The sequence below is a fragment of the Struthio camelus genome, chromosome 18 (genome assembly GCF_040807025.1).
Source record: "Struthio camelus isolate bStrCam1 chromosome 18, bStrCam1.hap1, whole genome shotgun sequence".
Taxonomy (NCBI): domain Eukaryota; kingdom Metazoa; phylum Chordata; class Aves; order Struthioniformes; family Struthionidae; genus Struthio; species Struthio camelus.
The window spans coordinates 8,842,774-8,864,437 of NC_090959.1; the positions used below are offsets into that span (position 1 = coordinate 8,842,774).

Below are 21,664 nucleotides of genomic sequence, written 5' to 3' on the forward strand. Positions count from 1 at the left end.
CGTTAGTGACAGCAAGAAACATGACATGGCTGCAAAGATTAAAAGATGTGACATTAGTACCAATACCTCAGTAACTGGACTAAACCTAATGGGCTGCTTAGAATATTTTCCAGGAGGAAAAGCGCAGCTTAAGATCACTTTTTGTTTTCAGATCCCTTTACTTCCGTCAGTTTCAGGACGCTAAGGGTAGACTGGTCTCCAAGTGCTTTTCTGCTTCTCTTTCTGTCTAAAACAGTCCTTGAAATGATGAATTCATTGAAGCACTTAATCAGTTAGACTAAGTATAGAGACACACATTTTATTTTGTCCTGTTGCACATGATGCCCCAATTCTTCTCTCTTCCACAGGACACTGATAACTCAAACTTTTCTTGGAGATCTCATGTTCCACCCACCATGACAGGTATATTAAAGAGAGAGAGTTTTAATAAAGGCTCTTATACATACCACTATTCTATGTAACTTGGATAAAAATTATCCTTATGATTCATGAAACTAGCTGAAAGAACCATATTTTATGGTGACTGGTAGCCAGTGCAATTAGAACAGCCTACAGGCTTCCTTGTCAGGCCAGTGGATTAGTCTGATATCTAGCAGGAAAAAATAATCTTTATGACACCTTTGTTCCTCTTCCTGAGTTGGCATTGCGCATTCCTCAGCTGTGGCCAAGAATCACTGCAAAAAGCTATTTAATGAATTGGGAATTAGCTGAAGGGGGGCAGATGAGGCCAAATTTTGAAATGGTCAACAAGGAATCAGATAGGAGAACACTGATAGTGAGCCAAGTCTTGCCCGTCTTTCTCAGGTGAGCAAACTCCCAGTGGGGTCACTTGGCCAAAGCCCCCTCTCTTTAATGCCCATGGCACAGCTTACATAAATTCAGCAGAACTAGAATTGCAAAGCATAAATATCTTTCTGAAAAGCTGTCACACATGCTCTGAAAGCAACTGGAAAAAAAGAAAAAAAACTTCACATCACGATTCTGTATTACCACTTGATAGGAGCTGGCTTAGAGTGTCACAACAGCACCATTTCCTACCCTGGGCTGTACAAGAGAAAGCAGGAATGCTGGCTACGTGCCTCAGAGCGCTGCTCTACAACACAGCTCACTGTCACTCCTCAGTTTGCTCGGTCCTTGGTGGCCATCCCTGACCACTCAGATTTTACTCAGAATGCTTCCCAACATCAAAACCACCACAGCAGCAAGACATTTCATTAAACATTCACCATGGGTATCACTCCCTCCTTTCATATACCAATGGTCACAGAAGAACTCTAACCTTTAGATTTATCCTCCACTCTTCATACGTAATATTTCCTCCTCCACACATAAAAAACAAAAGCCTTCTCAACAGTGCATTGGCAGGTCTATTTTAATAACAAACAGCCCAAGTAAGAGCTTAGCCAGCTTAACGCTTAACCTTTATTAAAATACCAAAGTCGGCACGATGCTATTTTGTCTACTCCAAAACAATTTCATTTAGATTCATTTTGTCTATGTTTTGAAGAAAATGCCTGATTGCCAAGTTCCACGGAGATCCTGAGATAATGCTGTGCAAGAAGAAACATTTGCCCGAGTAAAGGCATTAATCCACCTTACTGAAGGTGAAGTACACCTTACTGAATCCAATTAAGAGAAAACTCCAACCCCAGTTCAATCCAACCACAAAATTCCTTTCAACAAGATATTCAGTGAAAGAGAAGAAATTTCCACCGTAACGTATTTTCTATCCATTCACCTTTTACCTAAAAAATAAATAAATTTGATACCCAGGTTGTTTATACTTACTCGTCTCTTATATTTCTTAAATGCATCCACCTCCAAAACATATACGGTCCTCTCAGAGCATCACAGAATGGTTGAGGTTGGAAGGGACCTTTGGAGATTATCTAGTCCAACCCAACCCCTGCTCAAGCAGGGTCACCCACAGCACATCGCCCAGGACCCTATCCAGATAGCTTCTGAATATCTCCATAACACATAACATACACGTGAGGCTGGGAAGCACTATTACCTCTGACTTAGCAGGGGAGGCACAGGTCTCGGGCTCCCTCCTGCCACTGGCATGCACAGAAATGCACGAGGATGGGCCAAGGCAACAGAAGTGCCACAATGTTCTTTCTGCAAAGTCTGTTCTGAAGGCATTGGCCAGGCTTTGAGATCATCGCTGTTCTGCTGTGCACTTTATTAAAAGATGACACACAGCTTATTGTTTCATCTCTGAACTTCTGTATCACTAAGCTTGTCCATTGCCCACTAAATTTTGTATCACTGCTGTATAGGACAAGCATATTACCACGTGGGCCTTGTTCACACCTTTGAGCATATCGAGGAAAGACCAGCTTAGGGAAAACGTATACAGTAGATTCCTAAATTACGTTGCTTTGATCATTTTGAAAGATTTCTGCCAAAGAACCGGCATTCTAGAAAAGCAAATGTGCAAATATTCTATTAGCTTTTAGCTATTGTAAATGCTATGAGATGATAATCCTATTTCTGAAGAAATACCAAGCTATGAATTGCCCTTGCTTGAAATGAAATGTATCATTTCAATATGATACCAATCAGTACGACAAAACTACCACACTTTCAATGCTAGAGGTGGCATCCTTTCAGAAGAGTACTTTACGCGAGGGAGGGAAAGAGGAGCTTTTCTTCACAGTCTAAAACAGACAGATTTAGGGGAAAAAATAAGAGAGAGGGTAAGAATCAAAGAAAATATGGTTGGAAAGAAGTGAGCCACAGACTTGGCTTATTTCTGTAGTTACGGTTGCATTCACCTCAAGTCTCTTGGGAAAGTTTTATTGGACTGTGGGCTGGCTAGCTTGTGGATTTTAGTCAGTGAGCATATAACAGCTAGGGCACTGGAGTGTGAATCACGGGAGTGTGAACGGAGTTGTTTCTCTTCCTAACTTTGCTGTTTACCTGCATGTGACCTGGCAGAAAGTACTTCACTATTCTGTCTCCGCTTCTGTCCATCCTTTGACTCTTTGGGTCACTGACTGCCCCCTACCGCACAATTATACCCAGAAATCAACTTCAGGTAAGTCTTTAAATATTTCTGCAATAAAAACAGCAACCAGCAACTGTAGCGAAAAACAAAATCTGCAGCAGGGAACTGATAATCTTAGAATTTGCTACTGGCATGTATCTGGACATTAAAATCAGATCACATATTTTTCAGGTTCATTCCTCCTTGAATAAACATTTACCAATAGTCTTTTCTCCTCTTTCTTACAATTTGATGTTAAAATCACTTTAAAATGTCAAAGGCTTGGACAGTGAAGTGGAAAAATAATTATTTGACTGGAGTCAGTCACTGTATCTTCTTAGTCTAGTACTAACGGGAGGAAATGGAAGATTGTCACTGAATTTCAATGAATTCATTAGTTAATTATTGTAAAGCCTTGTGAAAGTGCTAAGTATAATTATTACTTTTATTCCCAGGAAATTTTTTATAATGGCAGAGACAGACCTCCCATAATGACTCTTCTCTAGATTCAAAATACATGAATGGTGCAAAATGGCATTTATTAATTTTTTGCATAATTCAAGTATGAGCTTACCAGCAGAGTGAGATATTGAGACATTACCACACAACAAGTAGCTTTTTCCTCGTTAATAGGTTCATTTAACTAAACAGGGTTAGGTGTACTATAGGGTACTCACTCCTCTATAGGAATGACGAAGGTAAGTTGGCCAAAATTTTTATTGCATTTGCTGCATACTGAGCCACATTAAGCCCTAATATAAAATAACAGAACTCTCACAGAAGATTCACTGAAGCAAATGCTTCCTTCTGCCAGGCTGAATTTGGCCCACCATCCCTAATTCTGTTGAATTTAATAAGATAAACATGTCTTTTCATTTCCTGACTGTAGATAAGGCTGACAAAATATTCTGGAATCAGTCACCAGTTTTAAGACCTAATCATTCAGACAGCCAGGCAAATGGAAAAGGGAAGCTCTTCTCATTAAGCAACATCTATGGGAAAGTTTAAATTTGTGTTTCAATAAAACATCCCGGCATTTGTTGTTGCAAGACACAAGCATGCAAAAATGCACTGTGCATTTTAAAAGCTGTCTCATGGAAAGAGATGTGTATGTTCACAGAAAATAGCACATTCTTTCTGTAAATGTTTACACAGGAACCTTTGGCAGAGAAATTCTCCGACATTCAGAAATGTTTGTCACAGGATCTTTGTTTCTCTTACATTCTAATCATCTCTTGCTCCAGGCTGAAGTATTAGCGTCCACTGTTTTAAGTTACTGATGATTCAGATTTTGCTTACATGGACTTTTTGTACGATTAATTCATCAATTGACTCGGTATGTTTACATAAGTTGTCCTCCTTGCATAATTTCCCACAACGTGTAACAGGACAATGACGTGAGAAGCTCTTCAAAACAGGACTGACTGTTCAACATACTGAGATCAGCAACTTGGTGTCTACACGTACTGCCTATGTAAAGAGAGCACAGCCTTGTAGTCGCTGTTCATGACACTGGCATTTTTAGCAGTGAGACAGCTTACTGCTGAGGAAGACGTACCTGCAACACCCACAGTCTTGATGGCTTCAGGAAAAGCCAGCCTTTACACTGTCATGATACGTATTTTTATAGACCCACATAAAGTGACAGTGAGCCTTCCGCGTGGTGGCTGATATCCTGGCTGGTAAAATCAATGACAGACCTTCCCTTGAGCTCAACCTCTTCCTTTCACCTCTATTTTGCCATGTTCAGTGCCTAGCACATAGTAGTTCAAACTTTTTAAAATACAAAAGTTGAAAAAATTCAAAAAGTGACAACCAAGGCTGAAACTAGGAAACAGTTATAGGAAAGTCATACCTCTAGCTTCTCTCACATTTTTTACTTTCAAAAAATTGTGCAGGAGAATCCTACAGTGCACTGACCCCTCCGTTCTGCATACCATCGGCACCCTTCCCAAAGGCACCAGCAAGAGCAGCATAAATCTGGCAACTGGACAAGTCTGTACAAATCAAAACTGCAAATGCCACTGCCACAGGAAAAACACTACAATGCAGGAAGAATGGTCACAGCAGAATTTTGCAACAGCAGTAAAATGTAGGGAGATCACAATGAGTAGACATACAGGCAAGGAGATGTGAAATGAGGGGCAGGAAAGAGAAACAGGCAAGGAGATGTGAAATGAGGGGCAGGAAAGAGAAACTGAGGGAAGGTGAAGTGGAGTAAGGTAGTAAAATTTCTTCCTTCAAGCTTAAAGGAGAGTGAAAAGAGAAGAGGGAGAACACAGGGAGAAAGCCTGGGTTATGAATTAAGAAAAACCCAGCCTCCTTCTCAAAATAATAGCTTCCTCACTCCGGAGTGCTAAACTTGCATACAAAAGCAAGCCTGAAAAGGCTTTATTTCTCATGGCCTTTTCTTAGAAAAAGAGCAAGAAGCTGAATTATATGTTTTTGCAGGGCAAATGAATATCACCGTGGACCTCAAAAAAAAAAAAAAATCTACACATGAACTTCTACGCTTTTTGGATCTTTTGTTCACTGCCACAATGTTCAAGGTGATTCCCATCTCAGAGGAATTGTACTTGTAACATCCAAAATACTCTTCTTAGCGGATTACTTTTGAAAACTGAGAAACTGAGTGAACAAAGCTTCTACAGTACAATTTCCTGCTGTTTCCAAAGCAGGTAATTCTGATTAGATTTTTCAAAAAAAACGGTAAAACACACCTTCGTACCGCTGACAGTTCTTTCATATTGGTAAGCTCTAGACTTTAATCAGAGATCAGAAAAGAACAGAAGTCTTCAATAACGGCAGCTTTCATTAAAATTCGTATAATAAAATATGTTTAACTTCATGAGGATCTCATTTACACCTGAAGATTAGAAACCCACTTTGTACTTGTAAAAGTACTATTTCTGTGTTCCAATACCTTTAGTTTGCAAATTAGCAGTGGTAGACTGATAATACAATATAGAGTCACTAAGATCTTGGGTCTAAAATTAAATATTAAGTTAATGTAAAAAAATACAAGAAATGAACACCAGGATACCTTCAGTAGCTGTGGAAGTTAGTGGAACTTGCAGGTGCTTGAAATATTATCACTAAATATAACAACTATTGCAATAGACAAATATCAGTGAAAACAAAATAAATGCTTAATAAAGAATAAAACATTAACCTTGGTTTGATGTTTATAAAATCTTTGATATTAATGCCAGGAATGATAAATGGTGGGAAACAGCAACCAACTAATCAGATATGTGCATTTCCCTTAATTTATTCCTTCCCAGATTGATTCAGATCTTTATTTCATAAAAACAAAACAAGGAAATTACCTATTTGTTTTAAGACCAAGCTTTTGCTGTGATGACATGCAAACCTCACGTGAATGGTTAGAAAGAAAAAAAAGAGTAGTTAAAAATACTATTTAAGATGTATACTAGTTTCTAGAAGCCTCGTCAAGATCAAGCATCATGTACTATAAATCCAAAGCACAAACATATACTATAAATAACAACTATAATACTATGCTGTATATACTATAAATAACATGAACCAATTTAGGTTTATGCCCGTTTCTCAGCATGACAAAAGGTGTCAACAACAAACTGACAAAAATACACTGTAATGGGCAAGGTCTTATATCTTATGTCTGGAGAACACAAGAAGAAAATAGGTGTGAAATAAATGTTCCGTATTTTCTGAAATCCTTTTCACAGGATCTTTATTCCTAAGGAGCACTGCATGCAAAGAGGATTATTTGTTTCTCAGGAGTGCATTTGATCTTGCAGATTACTCCCCAGCTGTGATTTATCTTAAACAGCTTTCTAGGAATGGACTCTCTAGAGAAACCAATCCAGTTGACAGCTCTGCTCCAAAGCACGGAACATGGAGCAGTCCTTTCTCTTCTATTCTTAGTTTGATTAATATATGCTTTTTACAAAAAATTCAAGTAACTCATTCCTCTCCATATCTTTTTTCTTGTCTGTTCTTACTCACTTCAGGTAATTGCTGGCATATTTTACACGTTCTGTGCCTTAGGTTCCATCATATAACAAGATACTCTGTTCCTAGAGCATGTACGCTATTTTATCCTTCCCAGTTTTTGCATTCTGCGTTGCTCCAGTCCTTTACGAGAACAAATTAAAAGGTTATAAACGATGGCCTCTGTTCTGAGAGATCTAAGGCACCTTTCAGATAAAGCCAGCCTTGATCTTACCTGTCCTGTATCCTGTGTTGTTGAGATACACAGCAAACGTACGTATTTCATGCTGAGCTTGCCAGGACGGAGAAGAACAGTTCTCATTGTTAGTGTAAGTGTTGTGGTTGTGGACGTACTTCCCCGTAAGAATAGAGGAGCGAGACGGGCAGCACATCGGTGTGGTCACGAAGGCATTGATGAAGTGAGCCCCTCCATGTTCCATGATCCGCCTTGTTTTATTCATCACTTGCATTGAACCTGGAAGAAAAAAAAAAACATCTCAGAAGGATTTTCTTGTTTCAGTCACAAGAGCCAACAAAGAGCTCTCTCATCCTTATCAGAGTTGCCCCATTGCTTTAAGAAGGCCCATATATTGAAGTCTTAACTTAGGTTTGACTGAAACTTGTTAACATAGATGATGATGCATTTTTGAATGTCTTTCTCTTTAAGCTGAACATCTTGGTAGCACTGTAGCCAAGAGGTTACTCTGTGCAGCCTTTCTGAAGCCATTAGTACTGTTCCAGTAGCTGAAGGCAAAACTCAGCATGAACTAGGCTGAGACAACGTGGCCTGAGGATGAAATTCACTTTGTGCAGCAACTCTGATCAAAACTTATGTTCCTGAGCATTATTTAATCTTTGGTTTGAGCAGACATCTGATGCACTGCCTTTTGTGCTAACCTTCTGCAAAAGGCTGAGGACTAAAATGTTCTCTTCCCTAATATGAGACATTAGCAGGTATGGATACTTTATATTAAAGTAAAGACAGAGTAAAGCCCTCATCAGAATTTCCCAAACCAGCCCACTGAGTTCTGTCTATCCATTTGATCAATTTTGATCAATTTTTTACCTAAAACTCTCTAAATTTTCTTAGGCTTGATTCTGTAGAACTAAATTTTTTAACGATTTCATTTGGGACAGATAACACTGTGTAGTTTATAACCATCATCCTAAAACAAACAAGCAAGTTTAACCGGCAGGGACTTGGATGACTTGGGGTAACGGGACTCAATCTTTTTGCCAACAACTACTAAAAGCCACACTGCTGCCAAACGGCTATTCTATTTCCTATTTAGGACAACACTTTGGACTCAAACTGGATCTTTACCATAGATATCCATCTGACAAAATCTGCTCTCCATATCAGAGTCCTCCTTAAACACAGAAATATGAAGCATCAGAGAAAAAAAAAAAGGATATTTAACTCCCCTCATCTATTAGTGTCTGATCATGAAAACTACATCAGAGTAACCTATATTTGATCTAGAAAGAATTTCCATTTTCCAGAGACATTATAATGGTACCTGTCACCAGTGTAACCTTGCAAGGGAGAGTAAACCTTTCCACCACCAACCTTCCCTTCCTGTTATGAGCAGGAAAAGCCAACAGACAACACGGCAGTGAGGATACAGGTTTATGCTGGAGTAGGTTTGGGGCTAACTTACCAAGGTGGAGTTGAATTAATAGTTCAGCTTTTATCAATGCATCCTGCAATCATCTGGCACAAACTGTCTGTTGCTTCTGTCAATAACGGGTTTAGGTTTTTTCTAAGCTCTTTAGGCAGGAATTTCATTACAAAATTGCAACAGTAAGTTGATTTGATACAGGGCACATTGATATAACCAGGAGTCAAAACCTAGAGGGAAAATGGTCATAAGCCACATACGAAATCTGGCTCTCTGGCACCATGAAGGAAGGTTAATTGCTACTGTAGGTAATTTTATCTTTACATTGCGATGGCATTAGTCTTATTGAGATCATTTCATTGGAATAAATAAAAGATCTGTTTGTGCATTTTTCAGATCAGAACATCCTCTGTCACATCACTTTGTCACAAGAACTAAGGCAGGTTGTCATAGTCCCCCTTTAGAACTTATTAAACTGCACATATCAAAAGGAAGATCTAGAAGGTCAAGAGGAAGATCCTGAACAAAGCAAGATTTTGTTGTTATCATAACTGTAGGATAAGTAAGTGTGTGTTGTGGGAGCAATCGCCTTTTCCTCAAAGGCACTGTCTCAATTACAGTTATAACAGTCAGGTATGTGAGCATGAAAACTGTGGATGTTTCCTCTGTGGCGTCTTATGAGCTAGTCCAAGAATGAACAGGCAGGCCAAAGGACTGTTTTGTCATTCCAGTGTTAAAATAAAATTTAACAAGCCCTTTAAATGACAGAGGCATCCGTGCATAAATAACAGGACATGTTAAGTCTCCCCTTGGGGTCAGTAACCTCCTTTAATAAAATTGCTGTAATGACAAGGCCCTATATATCAACAGTCTTTAATACAAAAACATATGATCTAATCTGCTTCCCCTGTCTGAGAGCTAATGTAGAGTGACAGATCAGTGGAAGGTAAGAATCCAGCATACTCTTCTGTGCAGTCTTAAATAGGCCAGCTTTAAATATTTTAAACAGTGTTAAACCAGCCAACCAAAACTTTTTTTTCCAGTTTGCTTCCAATACAAACACAGAATTGTGGAAAAAAAAAGTTGGAATTGATTTTTCTGTGGCAGAAGATTAGTTATGTGTTAATTAGCAACTGGAACCTCACCAAACTACCTTTTCTTGAGTTGGAAAACCTTCTGGTGTGTCATTAGCTGATGCACCAAGGAAAGTTATGCTTTGAAGTGTCAGTGTTTTATTCAGAAACTGGCCTTTTACTTGCCTAAAATCACTGATAGGAAATAAATATGACTTAGTTAAGTCTGAAATATCTAAGTTATTTTCAAAAAAAAAAAAAAACCCACTCCATAGGACTCCTGTGAAAAATATGAGCGTTTTAACAATTTGATGCATTCCAGCTGCTTGCTGGACAAAGTGAAGCAAGAACTAGGTTGAAACTCCATTAGGAATTTGTGTAGCATCCATAACTTTGCTTAGTGTCTCTTCAAAGTTCATTATAGGAATAAAGTGGAAATTGTGACTAATACAATGGGGAAGACGCACTAAAACTACACATATTTTAAATGAGGTCTTGACACTGAGGAAAAGCTTACACATGTGAAGAAGCTAAAAGATATTCAAACGCCCATGTAACCTGCAGTTACTCCAAAACTGTCAGGGAAGATGCATCATGAACCTCTAATCTCATTCACTGAGAATGGAGGATGGAAGAGCCAAAGTGATGAGGACGGAAAGAAACTTCCCAGAAACCCAGAAAGTTTGAGTTAAACTGACAGCAGTAAATATTTTCTTCGGTGCAATCTAGATTTCAGGATAGACGGAGTATTCACACAGAAATACTCCTATTTGAATGCATAAAACGACTTTAAAGACAAAACGCACAGATTTTTATATACACATTTGTCATAATTCTTAAGATGCACAATATTGCATATTGTTTATATTTCCTGTTAATTAAAGAAATGCCCAGTTAGATCATCATCTAATTCATCATCAGTGATACCAGCATGAAGCAATTTATCTTGCTCACACTTTACAATAGATATGTTCCTGACCTTAACCTCACGTTTTAACATATTAGCAAAAATGTCTATGCTAAAACACTGAAGCGCTGATTTTATTTACAAATGTTACAAACAAAAGAATATCTAATAATGAAAAAGTTTTAAATATATTCAATTCCCCAAAGGTATTCCTAGATTTCCTATATATAACAGTATATTATAATGTATAATTCCCATATTATTTAGGAAAAAATTATGCAAATCTAATACTGGAATATAATTATCTGTACTACTACAGGAAAGTATTATTAACTGCTCAGTATGAGGCTATAACAGAAATTTGCTTTAAAAAAAAAAAAAAAACCAAACCCAAAATATTGACTTTCTCATTAATTGTATTTTATTGCCAGATGTCACTTAATTTACGTTTGTTTTAAAGAGCTCCAGTTGTTGAAGAGCTTGTATTAAGCTCCAGGTGACTTAGCCTACTCTGAAGCAAGATTTCCAAAATATCCAAAGGCACGTATGTTAGCTGGACCCTTGGAACGTTAATTAATACTCTCTCCTAAAGCCTATTAGCATCCTATTTGAACCTTATTAGGCAGCTTTTTTTCCTCCCTTTTTCATTTTAATGAAGCTCTAAGACCCTAATCTCCATGTGTGATAACTAAGAAATGTTATCTTCTGTGCCACATTTGTAGTTTTACAGTGGACCAGGTAGAAACGTACGGATCTCCTCTCACCAAGATTTCTCTATCATAGCTGAAATGTCTTCTAAATAATCAGATTTTTCTCCAGACATAAGATAACTAAATAAGCTAGTTGTTAAACTACAGCAACGTGGTAGTCAAATCTAATTAAACTGGAGATGCTGAGTCCCTCACACAGGGGACATCAGCATTAGACTAACTCAGACTTACGTGGCTCTAATGGGGAAAAAAATTATTTGGTTCTAATTAATTCTTTCTCCTCATCAATATATTCCTCCTCCTCTTAATATTCAGCTCGTCAGTACAACACTCTTGATTAGACAGACAACTGAGTGTATATGTTTCACTAGCTCTTGGGGTTCTCACTTGTCTTCTCCTATTTGTACCCAATGCAATTTGCACTGGCTCTCCTTTGACCTGGAGACTTTGTATACTTTCCATCAGTCCTTTCCTTTTTTCAATATAACGCTGGGGTTTAGTTTCCCAAGTAACATGCATGAGTAATAGCAGTACAAATAAAGAAAAGGAAGTTGAACTCCTTTCCTGAAAGGACATCTCCTTCTGGCAAACCCCACCTGCTACTGGTACATTGTTAAATCTATCCTAAATTAAATAAAGGGAAGGCTGTTAGAGCACTTGAGATTGTGTGGTCTTCCCTTTTGCCTCAGAAGTAGCCCCAGAAGAAAAATAAAAGCTCCACCATCCATCAGTTACAGAACATTTTTAGAAATAGCTGAAATCTTAGTTATGCAGAGCTTTCTCTTCTACATTTCAATAACTTCCATGCTTTCCTTAGCTTTTATTTGTAATTCACATCTTGTTTTCACCTTTCTTAAATACATTAACCACAGTCCCCACAAATGGCAATTTGGAATAACTTGGACAGCTCACCAGACAATAGACAAGAATAAAAATTAATTCAAACAAATATTGGGTCTCAAGAAACCATTAATGGCAAATGAGGAATATCACATCTCAGCTTCATCAAATGGATTTTCTTCAGTTGGATCCTAATTTGAGTGGACACATGCCCATTATGCTTGAAATTGGAAAGCATCAGATAATCAGAGAAGAGAAATATACTGCCCAAAGGACTTTGACAATTGCATCACAAGCAAGCAGGCGAGCACAAAGTGGAAGATGATAAATTTTTTAGGACCACCTTCTGAGCCTGCAAGATAATGTACTTAGGTTTTTTTTGAATATACATTATTGAAACGCTGTTTTTTTGTATTTTGTCTTTTGTGACCAAAATAACCGTTTTTCCAAAAAATAGTAACAACCAAAGAAATCCTTCTGATCTCGCTTATTTGAACTGAATTGGTATTTGTGGGGTTACTTCTACAACAAGATTTCTCTTTGAAAAAACTGCAAAATCTACAGTCTTGCAGACATGCAGTAATACTGATCAAAAGGAAGCTTCTGTAAAAACATTGTCATGCTACTATGATAAACTTCTCATTTTGAATAGTAACTGTATACGTAATAAAAATTAATTAACTCTACTATTTTGTTCCATTTCTTCTGTTTTTTCTGTTTTTTTTTTTTCCATCCATAGCACAAATTTGATGTAGTAACTGTCAAAAGAAGCAGACCACACATATACAAGCTCTCACCTTTCAGATGAATCAGGTTTTATATCCACTTAACAGTGTACTTATAATGTAAAATTATTAATATTAAACTGCTCTGTCTTAATCGCTTCTCCTAAATACAGACAACATTTGGTAAATATAAGCTTGTTTGAGAAACAGAACAAACCCCAAACTCTGTTAATTCACTATTCCAAATCATTAGGCAAAGTGTGTGTTTAATCTTCATCTCCCTTCTTCAACAATCAACATACTGTTGAATAAGACAGTAGAATCTTTGCATACTAAGTGATTTTGGTCAGTAATTAACTGTGTATCTACATGGACAGTACTGAGAATACCATGTATATGTTACGTAACATGTAAGTAATTAAAATTAAAATTGTAATTGCAATTAATGCCTGCAATTACACAAAGAATTTTGGTAATTATATGGTGCAATAACCAGTTATGAATTTAAACCTACTGCTTTGACATGCGGCTTCCCAGTTTACGCAGGCAATTGCCAGAAGCATAGTTTAGGCATGTAGACACACACAGACAGGCAGGAATCTCACATTTCCTCAGAAATGGGAAGCTTGACATTTTAAGTTGAAACTACCATTTGCTATCCTTGAATTGCATGCAACTGGGAAGTATTTTCCACATGAAGAAAAGTTTTAACTTTTACTACTTACTCATTCTACCATATTTTTCACAGTGAAAAAAAAACAGTTTGAAAGCAAAATCTAGTTCCAAGAAAAAGCAGTACCATACTTGTTAGCTAAAATTCTCTTTTTATTGGGCTCTTACCAAGTTCTACATCCTGATCATCAGTAAGAACAAGGATGATGTTTGGACGGATGTTTCTACGGTCTCTTTGAAATCTTCCCTTCAGACGCTGATTTAACAGGAAAGCTGAACTTCCATCCAACAGTGATAAAACAGTCATCATGAATAATCCAAGGACAATGCTATGCTGTGCCATATCGTGCTGATGTAGTGTTTTCTCCGAACAAGGTGTCTTGTCTTCTATTTCTTTTTCGTCTGCAGATCTCCTGCAAGGGAGGAGAAAAACAAGTGTCTATCTATCTCCCCCAAAAAATCTTAACAAATGAACAGCAAGGTTCTCCCCAAAGAAGTGAAAACATAATACATCTGAAATAATCTAACTTCTAAGAAAAAGAAACAGAGGACCTGCAGTTTTATTTTGTCCCAGGTGGAAGTAGAAACTTGAAAAATTCACATTTCATAAGCTTTTACCTACGTATGCCATGAAATTTTTACTCTATACTGAAATTTGGCAGTAAGTTCAAGAATTTAACAAGGGACCAAAATTTCTGCTTTGATACATTTAAGGAACAACCTTCTTCCTTAAGTTTCTGGGATATTTTGAGTTGAGTTTTGTTTACTGTATCAAAAATGGAGATGTTGAAGAGGAAAACAGGTCTATCCACATTTTAAAATGGGACCAGGGTAAAACTTACTGAGTTAACAACAATTCTGTAAATTCATAGAGAATCCTCAAATAGAAACCTATTTCACACTTCACATAAACTATTTTCTCTTACAGATTTCATTAGAGCGCAGCAGGTTGCCCGAGTCCTGGAACTATGGGATGACAGTGTTTGAAATCTGCTACAGCTTTGACGATACCATGATATACTTTCACAGTATCTGTTGGTTTCCAAAATTTTTTATTATTATTAATAAATACATTTTAAGGCCCACTCCTGCAACTCCTCCCACTTTTGGGAATGGATGCACAGAAATTTTTGGCACTGCCTATGACTTCTCTGCATCATAAATAAAATATTGCAAAATTGACCTATTTGCAAAACAGAGCACAATAGTGATCCTGCTCTTGTTAAGAGTCAATAAACAATGTCCAGTGATTCCTCCAATGAGATTCCTAAAAATGAATAACTATATTGAAGCATTTTTGAACTTAGTTTGGTTGGTGATCTTCTGGTATAAAAGGATTTTCTCTTGCTTTCAGAAGTCAAAATACAAGTACGAAACTGTATTGAAAATATGAAGTGCTAATTATTTCATCAGATCCATTGATCAGTGAGTCAGTTTTTGATGAATTCCCTATTTGCTGCCTGCTTTTTCCTGGACTGGTGCCAACGATCTCTTGCAATGCAGTGGAAATCAATTAAAAATCACACAAGGGAGACTATCTGCTTTTCATAAAGACCAGAAATGCCTTAGCAGAAAGAACCTAGCACGGTGTGTTTTACCCAAAGAAATACACTGGCTATTCTGTTCCTAAAGCCACTTGGGAAAATAGTTTTTCCTCCGGCAGATTATTCCATAGCCACATTATTACTTCACCTCTGTCGGCATCTGTTCTTTGAGATAAACTTTGAATGAGAACAGTCTCCTGCAATAGCAAAACCACTAATCTGAGAAATCATACTCAGCTTCTACGTTTATTTAAAAATATATATTGAATTTTTGTATAAGTCAACAGACATGTAGCTATAGTATGATGCAATATTTATTAAGGCTGTTTTCCAAAAATGTACACTAATAGGCTTTTGAGAAAAAGAAAAATCTTTCTTCCTTACTTGTCTCTTCAATAAATTTCATAAGTGGGTGAAATTAACTTGCTTTATAGAAACAATTACTTTCAGAAGTTTTAGCACTTATTCTAAAGGATAGAGAAAGGGAAAAAAAAACTTGACTTCCTAAAATTATAGTTACAATGTTAGTACCTCTGCTGCTGCTCAGAGATCTGCCAGGCTGTAGCAGAAGGAACACCGACAAGTCTTATCAATTTTCATTCCTCGTATTCAGAATTCCATCTGCAGCAGTGCAACTGGGAAGAATCATGTCAGATTCAGCGTGTCGCTACTATCTGGAGTAGTCAAAAGCAGCTTGAGAGGCAAACCTGGACCTGCTTCAAAAGAGGAGGGGGAAAAAAAGTTAGTTTAGCAGGCATATATTCCTAGACACCAGCTTTTGGGGAGTAGCAGCAGAGAAATGGCTCCTGCTCTTCAAAAATGACCTGACATGTACTTTCATTAAAAAAAAGAAATAAAATGATAAAATAGATGTTTTCATTACACATAAGCATTTTTCTGAAGACCTAAAGGTTATTTTTGGTTTTTTTCTGCTCTATATTAGCTAACTGCTTGCCTAAATAACAGCTTTTTTACCGACTTTTCTTGCAGCTTTTAAAAGGCTGCTCATTCCCGTTATATCTGATCATACCTACATTCAGTGAAAAGTATTGTGCATACAACAGTCTTCCTCGCATTTTCCTCACTTCTTTTAAGCCAATGCCTGGCAGTGCACCCACAATGCCTTGTGACCTCGCTGCCTCTCTCCCCTCAGCCTGCTTTTCCTTGTAGTTTATTACCCCCCACTCACTCCGTTGTATCTAAAAGAAGTCCCTAGAGTGGTCCTTATCTATAAAATACTTAATGCATTTGGGGAGGTACATAAACTGCTCTTCCACAGGTATTTTACCCACGCTTGTATATTTATGGTTAGAAGAATTAATGTTCTCTCTGAGAGGATACTGCAGGGGGAGGAGAGAATTCCATGTCAAGCGCAACAAGCACCTTCTACCAAACCTGTTATCTCCTCCTCAACCTCCCTCCTCACTGCAGATTTCTCAACTATTCTGATGCGTTATGTTCCTGTTATTATCAGGGTAAGTACTGCTAGGAACCAGCTCAAGGCATATAATTACGTGCAAAACTCATACCAATAACTCGGTAGGAAAAATTAACGCAATTTCAGAAAATAACCTATTTTTCGTAATGTGTATTCACATAAGATAGGCCACTACTAACAGCATATTTTGCAGTGCAATCTAAAAGTCAGCTTTAAATAGCTCTCCAAACGGCAACAGAAGATTCCCTTGCATAGGCTGCCAATGGTCAAATGCAGATTGATTTTTTTTTTAACCCCTAGCCTTTGGTGAACTTCAGGGAAAGAATATGACATAAGGTCTCCCTTAATAATGCTTTCCTCATCTCTGTCAAGAGCTGTAATCTGTGGCTCAACAGAAGTCAGCAGAGTGCCACAGCGATGCCCTGATCTGCCTTCACTTTTCCTAGAGCACCCCCTCCAATGATGCATTTTGATCTAAGCGGTACAGATGGTCCATCACTTTACGTGCCTCTGCAGGCCATCCTCCAATATTAGAGATGCTTAATCTGTAGTGGCTCTCATGAGAATTAGGTATGCCTCTTATTTTCTCCCAGATTACATATATAAACTTGACAAGTCTGGTCACTCCTGTTCTATATTTAGGCAAGTGCTATCAGAAATTTATGAAATGCTCTTCAGCTGGGGCATCTAGCCAAGCTTTATTAAGCCTATGAAACCTTCTAGCAGGCTGCTTTAGAGAAAGTCTGGTCCTCTTATTTCCCATAGTTTACTGCTGAGTTTAACAAGTCCCTGACTCCCCTCACTGTCTAAATTAGATACAGCTGCCTCTTTTTGCTCCTAACTCCTATTAGCATGGGGAATGAGAACAGAGTCAAACTCAGTTCTCCTGTGTGGCAACACAAGACATTAAAACTATTTCACGTTTTAAATATTGAAGAGATAAAACTAGATTTTACTGCATTTATTCTATGTATACAACAACGTAGCTAAGTTCAGTTCCCAAGCAGCATTTACACTAGGGAAAGACTTTTTCTTTTTAATATTGCCTTCAGTCCTTACTGTTGGTTCTACAAGGAACACGCAAGGAACATGCACAGGGATCGCCGGTGTCAGCTCTACCCCCCAGATGGTCTTTTTTAACATGCTATTGATTAGTATTGCTTGACACAGATGTTAACAGGCACTGTGCGAGAAACTGTAACAACAGACAGTAGCCTCCCAACATTGCTAACGCTAGTACAACTAAACCCAAAATATTTCCTACAGTCCTGAGTTACACTCAGCACAACTGTCCTGAGTGTAAACCTAGTGCAACTTCACTGCAGTCAAAGAGTTACGTTATCCCAATATAATCAGAGCAGAATCTGACTCTTGTTGCAGTAGAAAGGTATGAACATTTAATGAGCTAATTCCTATATCAGGTATGTAAAGTTACATTTACGTTAATTAAATCTTCAAAGCTTGGCATAGTACAACTCCCCCCCCCCCCCCAAAAAAAAAAAAAAAAAAAGGTAAGGCAAGTTCAACTTGCCTAGCAGCTACAGCAGAACAGGATAGCAGCATATAAGCCACAAAGGGGAACCGCACCAAGGGAAAACAGGTTAGCAAAAAGCATCTCACATCTGCTCTGGATACGGTCGGAGCCGATACCAGGTACTATTTAAGTGGACTTAGGTGTGCCATTTGTCCAGTGTTTAAATTCATGGAAATACCTGGTGCTGGATCCATTCCCTAGCAACCAGCCCAATTAAAGAAGCACTTTGTCAGTTAAATAGATTCTGAGGTGCTGCTGCTGTTCTTTTAACTCTTGAATCAGTGTTGTAGATCCCTAGGTTTAGTTAGATCCCTTTTTCACTAAAACTGTTAACCACCATTTGAAACCATTAAATTTTGTCTGTAGGAGAAAAAAAAACAATTTTACATGCGAATTGGGAAAATTCTTGTTTGTAATCAAACAGGTTCCCAGGCGAAGGAAGGCTAGAATCATGATATATGCTGCAATCTAATGACGTGCTGTGTTTTCTTGTAGTATTATACCTTCTGATTTTCCTTCCAGTCAAAAGTTTATGAGAAAGTACAAAATCAAGCTCCCAGCGCTAAATGTGACTCTTAAGGTTACAGCTATACTCACTTACCTACACAAACTGTAGCTAAAGTATTTTTATTTGCAAGTATCTACCCTTTCCTTCAGAAGTCACGAAACCAGCTTCCAGACTTGTAGGAGCACTGAATTGCCATTCAGATGTGCTCTTTTGAATTGCTCTCCTTAAGCTAGTGAATTCTATACCAAAGCTAAACGTTTATCAACGGCAAGTTTACTTTCATTGCAGAACCTCTTCCCTAGTCTATAACTTTATTTTAAAAAATAATTTTAAAATTCAATTATAATTTTCCCTAGGATTTTAAAAGAAAACTTTTCAATAGCACAGTATGCTCTCCGTGACTCCATATCGTTCTTTCTATTTCATTGCTTGTGTATTACCAGCAGAGCTTCCCAGTAATGCTTAAGCAGTCCTCGTGTAGATTAAATTGTTATTTGGATCCCCACCATCCCTACTAATAAACATACTTTCCTGCAATACACACAATAATAACCCAATAACAACTTGATAGAGATCGGCATTGTTTCTCCACTATATATGTTATCTTGGCATATTTATAAATTAAAAAGCATACTAGCTGTAAAGACAGTTACATTAGCAAGTATAGCACTAGCTACAGAATTTTACTTCTGAAAATACCAAAGTGAATGAATGCAAGAGCTTTAGGAACACTAGGTAAGAACAGTTACTGTTACAGATACATTCTATCCAATAAACAGATTTTTTTTTCTTTTTATATAGTTGCATGCAGAAAAAAAAATCACAGTCTATACATACATACACAAACCCGTATATCCATATATTACCCGGATGCACACGATAATTCATGAAATGAGAAGCAAAACGCTAAGGCATCAATTGCCTTTAGACACGCACCGAGAGCCCAGCCACGGCCACCCCTCACGCACCACCGGGAGGGCGCAGGCTCCGCGGCCGGCTCCCCTGGCAGCAGGGCCAGCAGCCGCCGAGCCGGCACGGAGCGCCCACCCTGCCCTGGCGCGCGGTGCCGGGCAGCAGCCCCGCGGCCGGCCATGCCTCGGGGGGGCCCCCGCGCACCGGGCGGGGCGGCCCGCGGCAGCGCGGGTGCAGCTGCCCCGACGGCGCGGCCCCACCGCCTCGCCTGCTGCCTCCGCCGGCCGGTGCCCGACGCCTCTCGCACCCGCTCGCCTAACCCCCGGCGCAACTTCCAGCCCCGCCCCAGTCACCTATGCAGCGGGAGCGCGGCCAGAGCTGCCCGCCGCCCGCGGCGCTGCCCCTCCGCCCAGCCTCCCCGCTGCCGCAGCCCGGCTCGGCCGCCGGCAGCCCCCGAGGTCGCGGCACGGCCGCCCGGCTCCGCGCCGTCGCTGGCGGGGGAGGCGGCGCCCCGCCGCCCGCTCACCCCCGCCGCCGGCGCCGCTCAGCCGTGCCGCGCTGCGGGCGGCGCTCTCGCTGCTCGCCCGCGGAGCCCGGCGCACGGCGGGGCGGCGAAGCGCATCCTCCGGCCGCGGCGCCGGGCAGCAGCCGAAGCCCGTTGCCAAACAAACCTTTAGAGGAAGCGCTCGGGCGGGTGCTCTTTCCCCCCGCTTCCTCCTCCCTCTACCTCCTCCTCTCCTTTCTTCTTTTCCCGTTCAAAAAGTTCATTTACCTCGAGGATCCTCCTCCCGGGATTGACGCAACGGCCCGGCGGCACGGGAGGGGAAACCTGCTCCACCAGCCCCCGGCTCGTTCAAAGTCCAGCGGCAGCACGGCGGGCTGCGGCTCTGCCCTCCCGGGGGAACCCCTCGCCGGGGGCCAGGCCGACGGTGAGCTGCCCCTGGCTGCACAACGCCTTTATAACAGCAGAGGGGAGAGGCTAAGGGTGAATTAATTTTACTGCCCCTCGTACTTTATGCTCTTCCGGGCTCCTCAGGCTGGCGGCTGGAGGAGCGGCGCTCGCCGGCTCGGCGCAGGCCTGCGCAGCGCCGCTGCTGCCGCCGGGGCCGCGGAGACCGGGGGCTGCCGGCGGGCAGAGCGCTGCAGCGCCTCGGCCCTGCGAGCTGCCAGCCCGTTGCACGCGTGCAGGTAGAAGGGGGGGGGGAACCTAGAAGCCATTAACAATTACGAAAAGCTTAATCAGGTCCTTCAAAGTACATTAGGTGCCATTTGCATCACCTAGAATAAATTAAGTTCTACTCCTGGTATGTCATGGTGTTTGGGCTTAATACTAAACATTAAGTATCGTTAGTGAATTCTTTAAAGACCTCTTAGATGCATCTCTTTCAAACATGCCGATACATTAACGTTAAACTTTTTAATTTTCTTCAAGCAGTCCCATACCGAGGTAGTATCACACATGTAGTATAAGTTACCTCTGAAGTTATGGTCACTTATTACATCTAATATTGAATTATTGATGGAAGAGACCATAGATCACAATTTCCAGTGTGGCTGCCAAGTTCCATGATTTTGAATTTGCGTCTTTAATGCATGCATTAGAAAATATACATCCAAAAATAAAAAGAACACTATGCCACAGTACTTTTATCATAAAATGATGCTACAGTGAAAAGGGTTTATGTGGTTGAAAATGGCCAGGATATAATTTTCCTGTGCAATCATCAATGGAAGAAGAGTTACGAGTAAGCACCAGATAACACACGCTTACTTAAGCAGCTGCAGAACCAGAGGGGAAACGTGATGCTTTCCAAAAAACTCTTCGGGAAAAGGACTAGCTGTAGTTTTAAGGAGAAAAGCCAGAGCAGAAGAGACTAACAGGAAGAACAATTGAGTTCTAGAAGTAAGTATTTTGAAAAGCAATGTAGGATGCTTCAAAACAAATGTTAGTTCATTGGAAATAATTTAGACTTTTCTGGATAAGGCTAATTGTCTTTTCTTCCCCCCCCCCCCCCCCATTGTTTTTAGGCTTAGCTAAGCACATATTTGAATCTAAATCAGCAAAACCAAAATAGCACAACTCCCTGAAATTGTTACATCACTACTAAGGTACCAAGTAAGCTTCTACAGAAACAATAATAAACTATATGAGTCAAGACAATTTATGTCAGTACAACTGCATCCACACTAGGGGCTGCAACAGTATAAC

The 21,664-nt window shown here is 39.7% G+C and overlaps 1 protein-coding gene across 21 annotated transcripts in view; it reads right to left on the reverse strand.

Annotated features, from left to right (window-relative positions):
* SULF2 (sulfatase 2) overlaps positions 1 to 21,664 on the reverse strand; it is a 162,818-nt gene that overhangs the window by 48,353 nt on the left and 92,801 nt on the right. For 10 of the 21 annotated variants that reach the window (XM_068912649.1, XM_068912634.1, XM_068912651.1 and 7 more), the window contains 3 exons: positions 15,595 to 15,779; positions 13,688 to 13,932; positions 7,206 to 7,445 (listed from right to left, as the gene is read on the reverse strand). In XM_068912649.1, the coding sequence (XP_068768750.1) occupies positions 7,206 to 7,445; positions 13,688 to 13,862 (415 nt within the window). In that variant the 5' untranslated portion in view covers positions 13,863 to 13,932; positions 15,595 to 15,779. Of the gene's footprint in view, positions 1 to 7,205; positions 7,446 to 13,687; positions 13,933 to 15,594; positions 15,780 to 19,808; positions 19,894 to 19,981; positions 20,538 to 21,664 lie in introns of those variants that run through there. The other 11 variants (XM_068912650.1, XM_068912636.1, XM_068912640.1 and 8 more) reach the window with 8 other exon arrangements.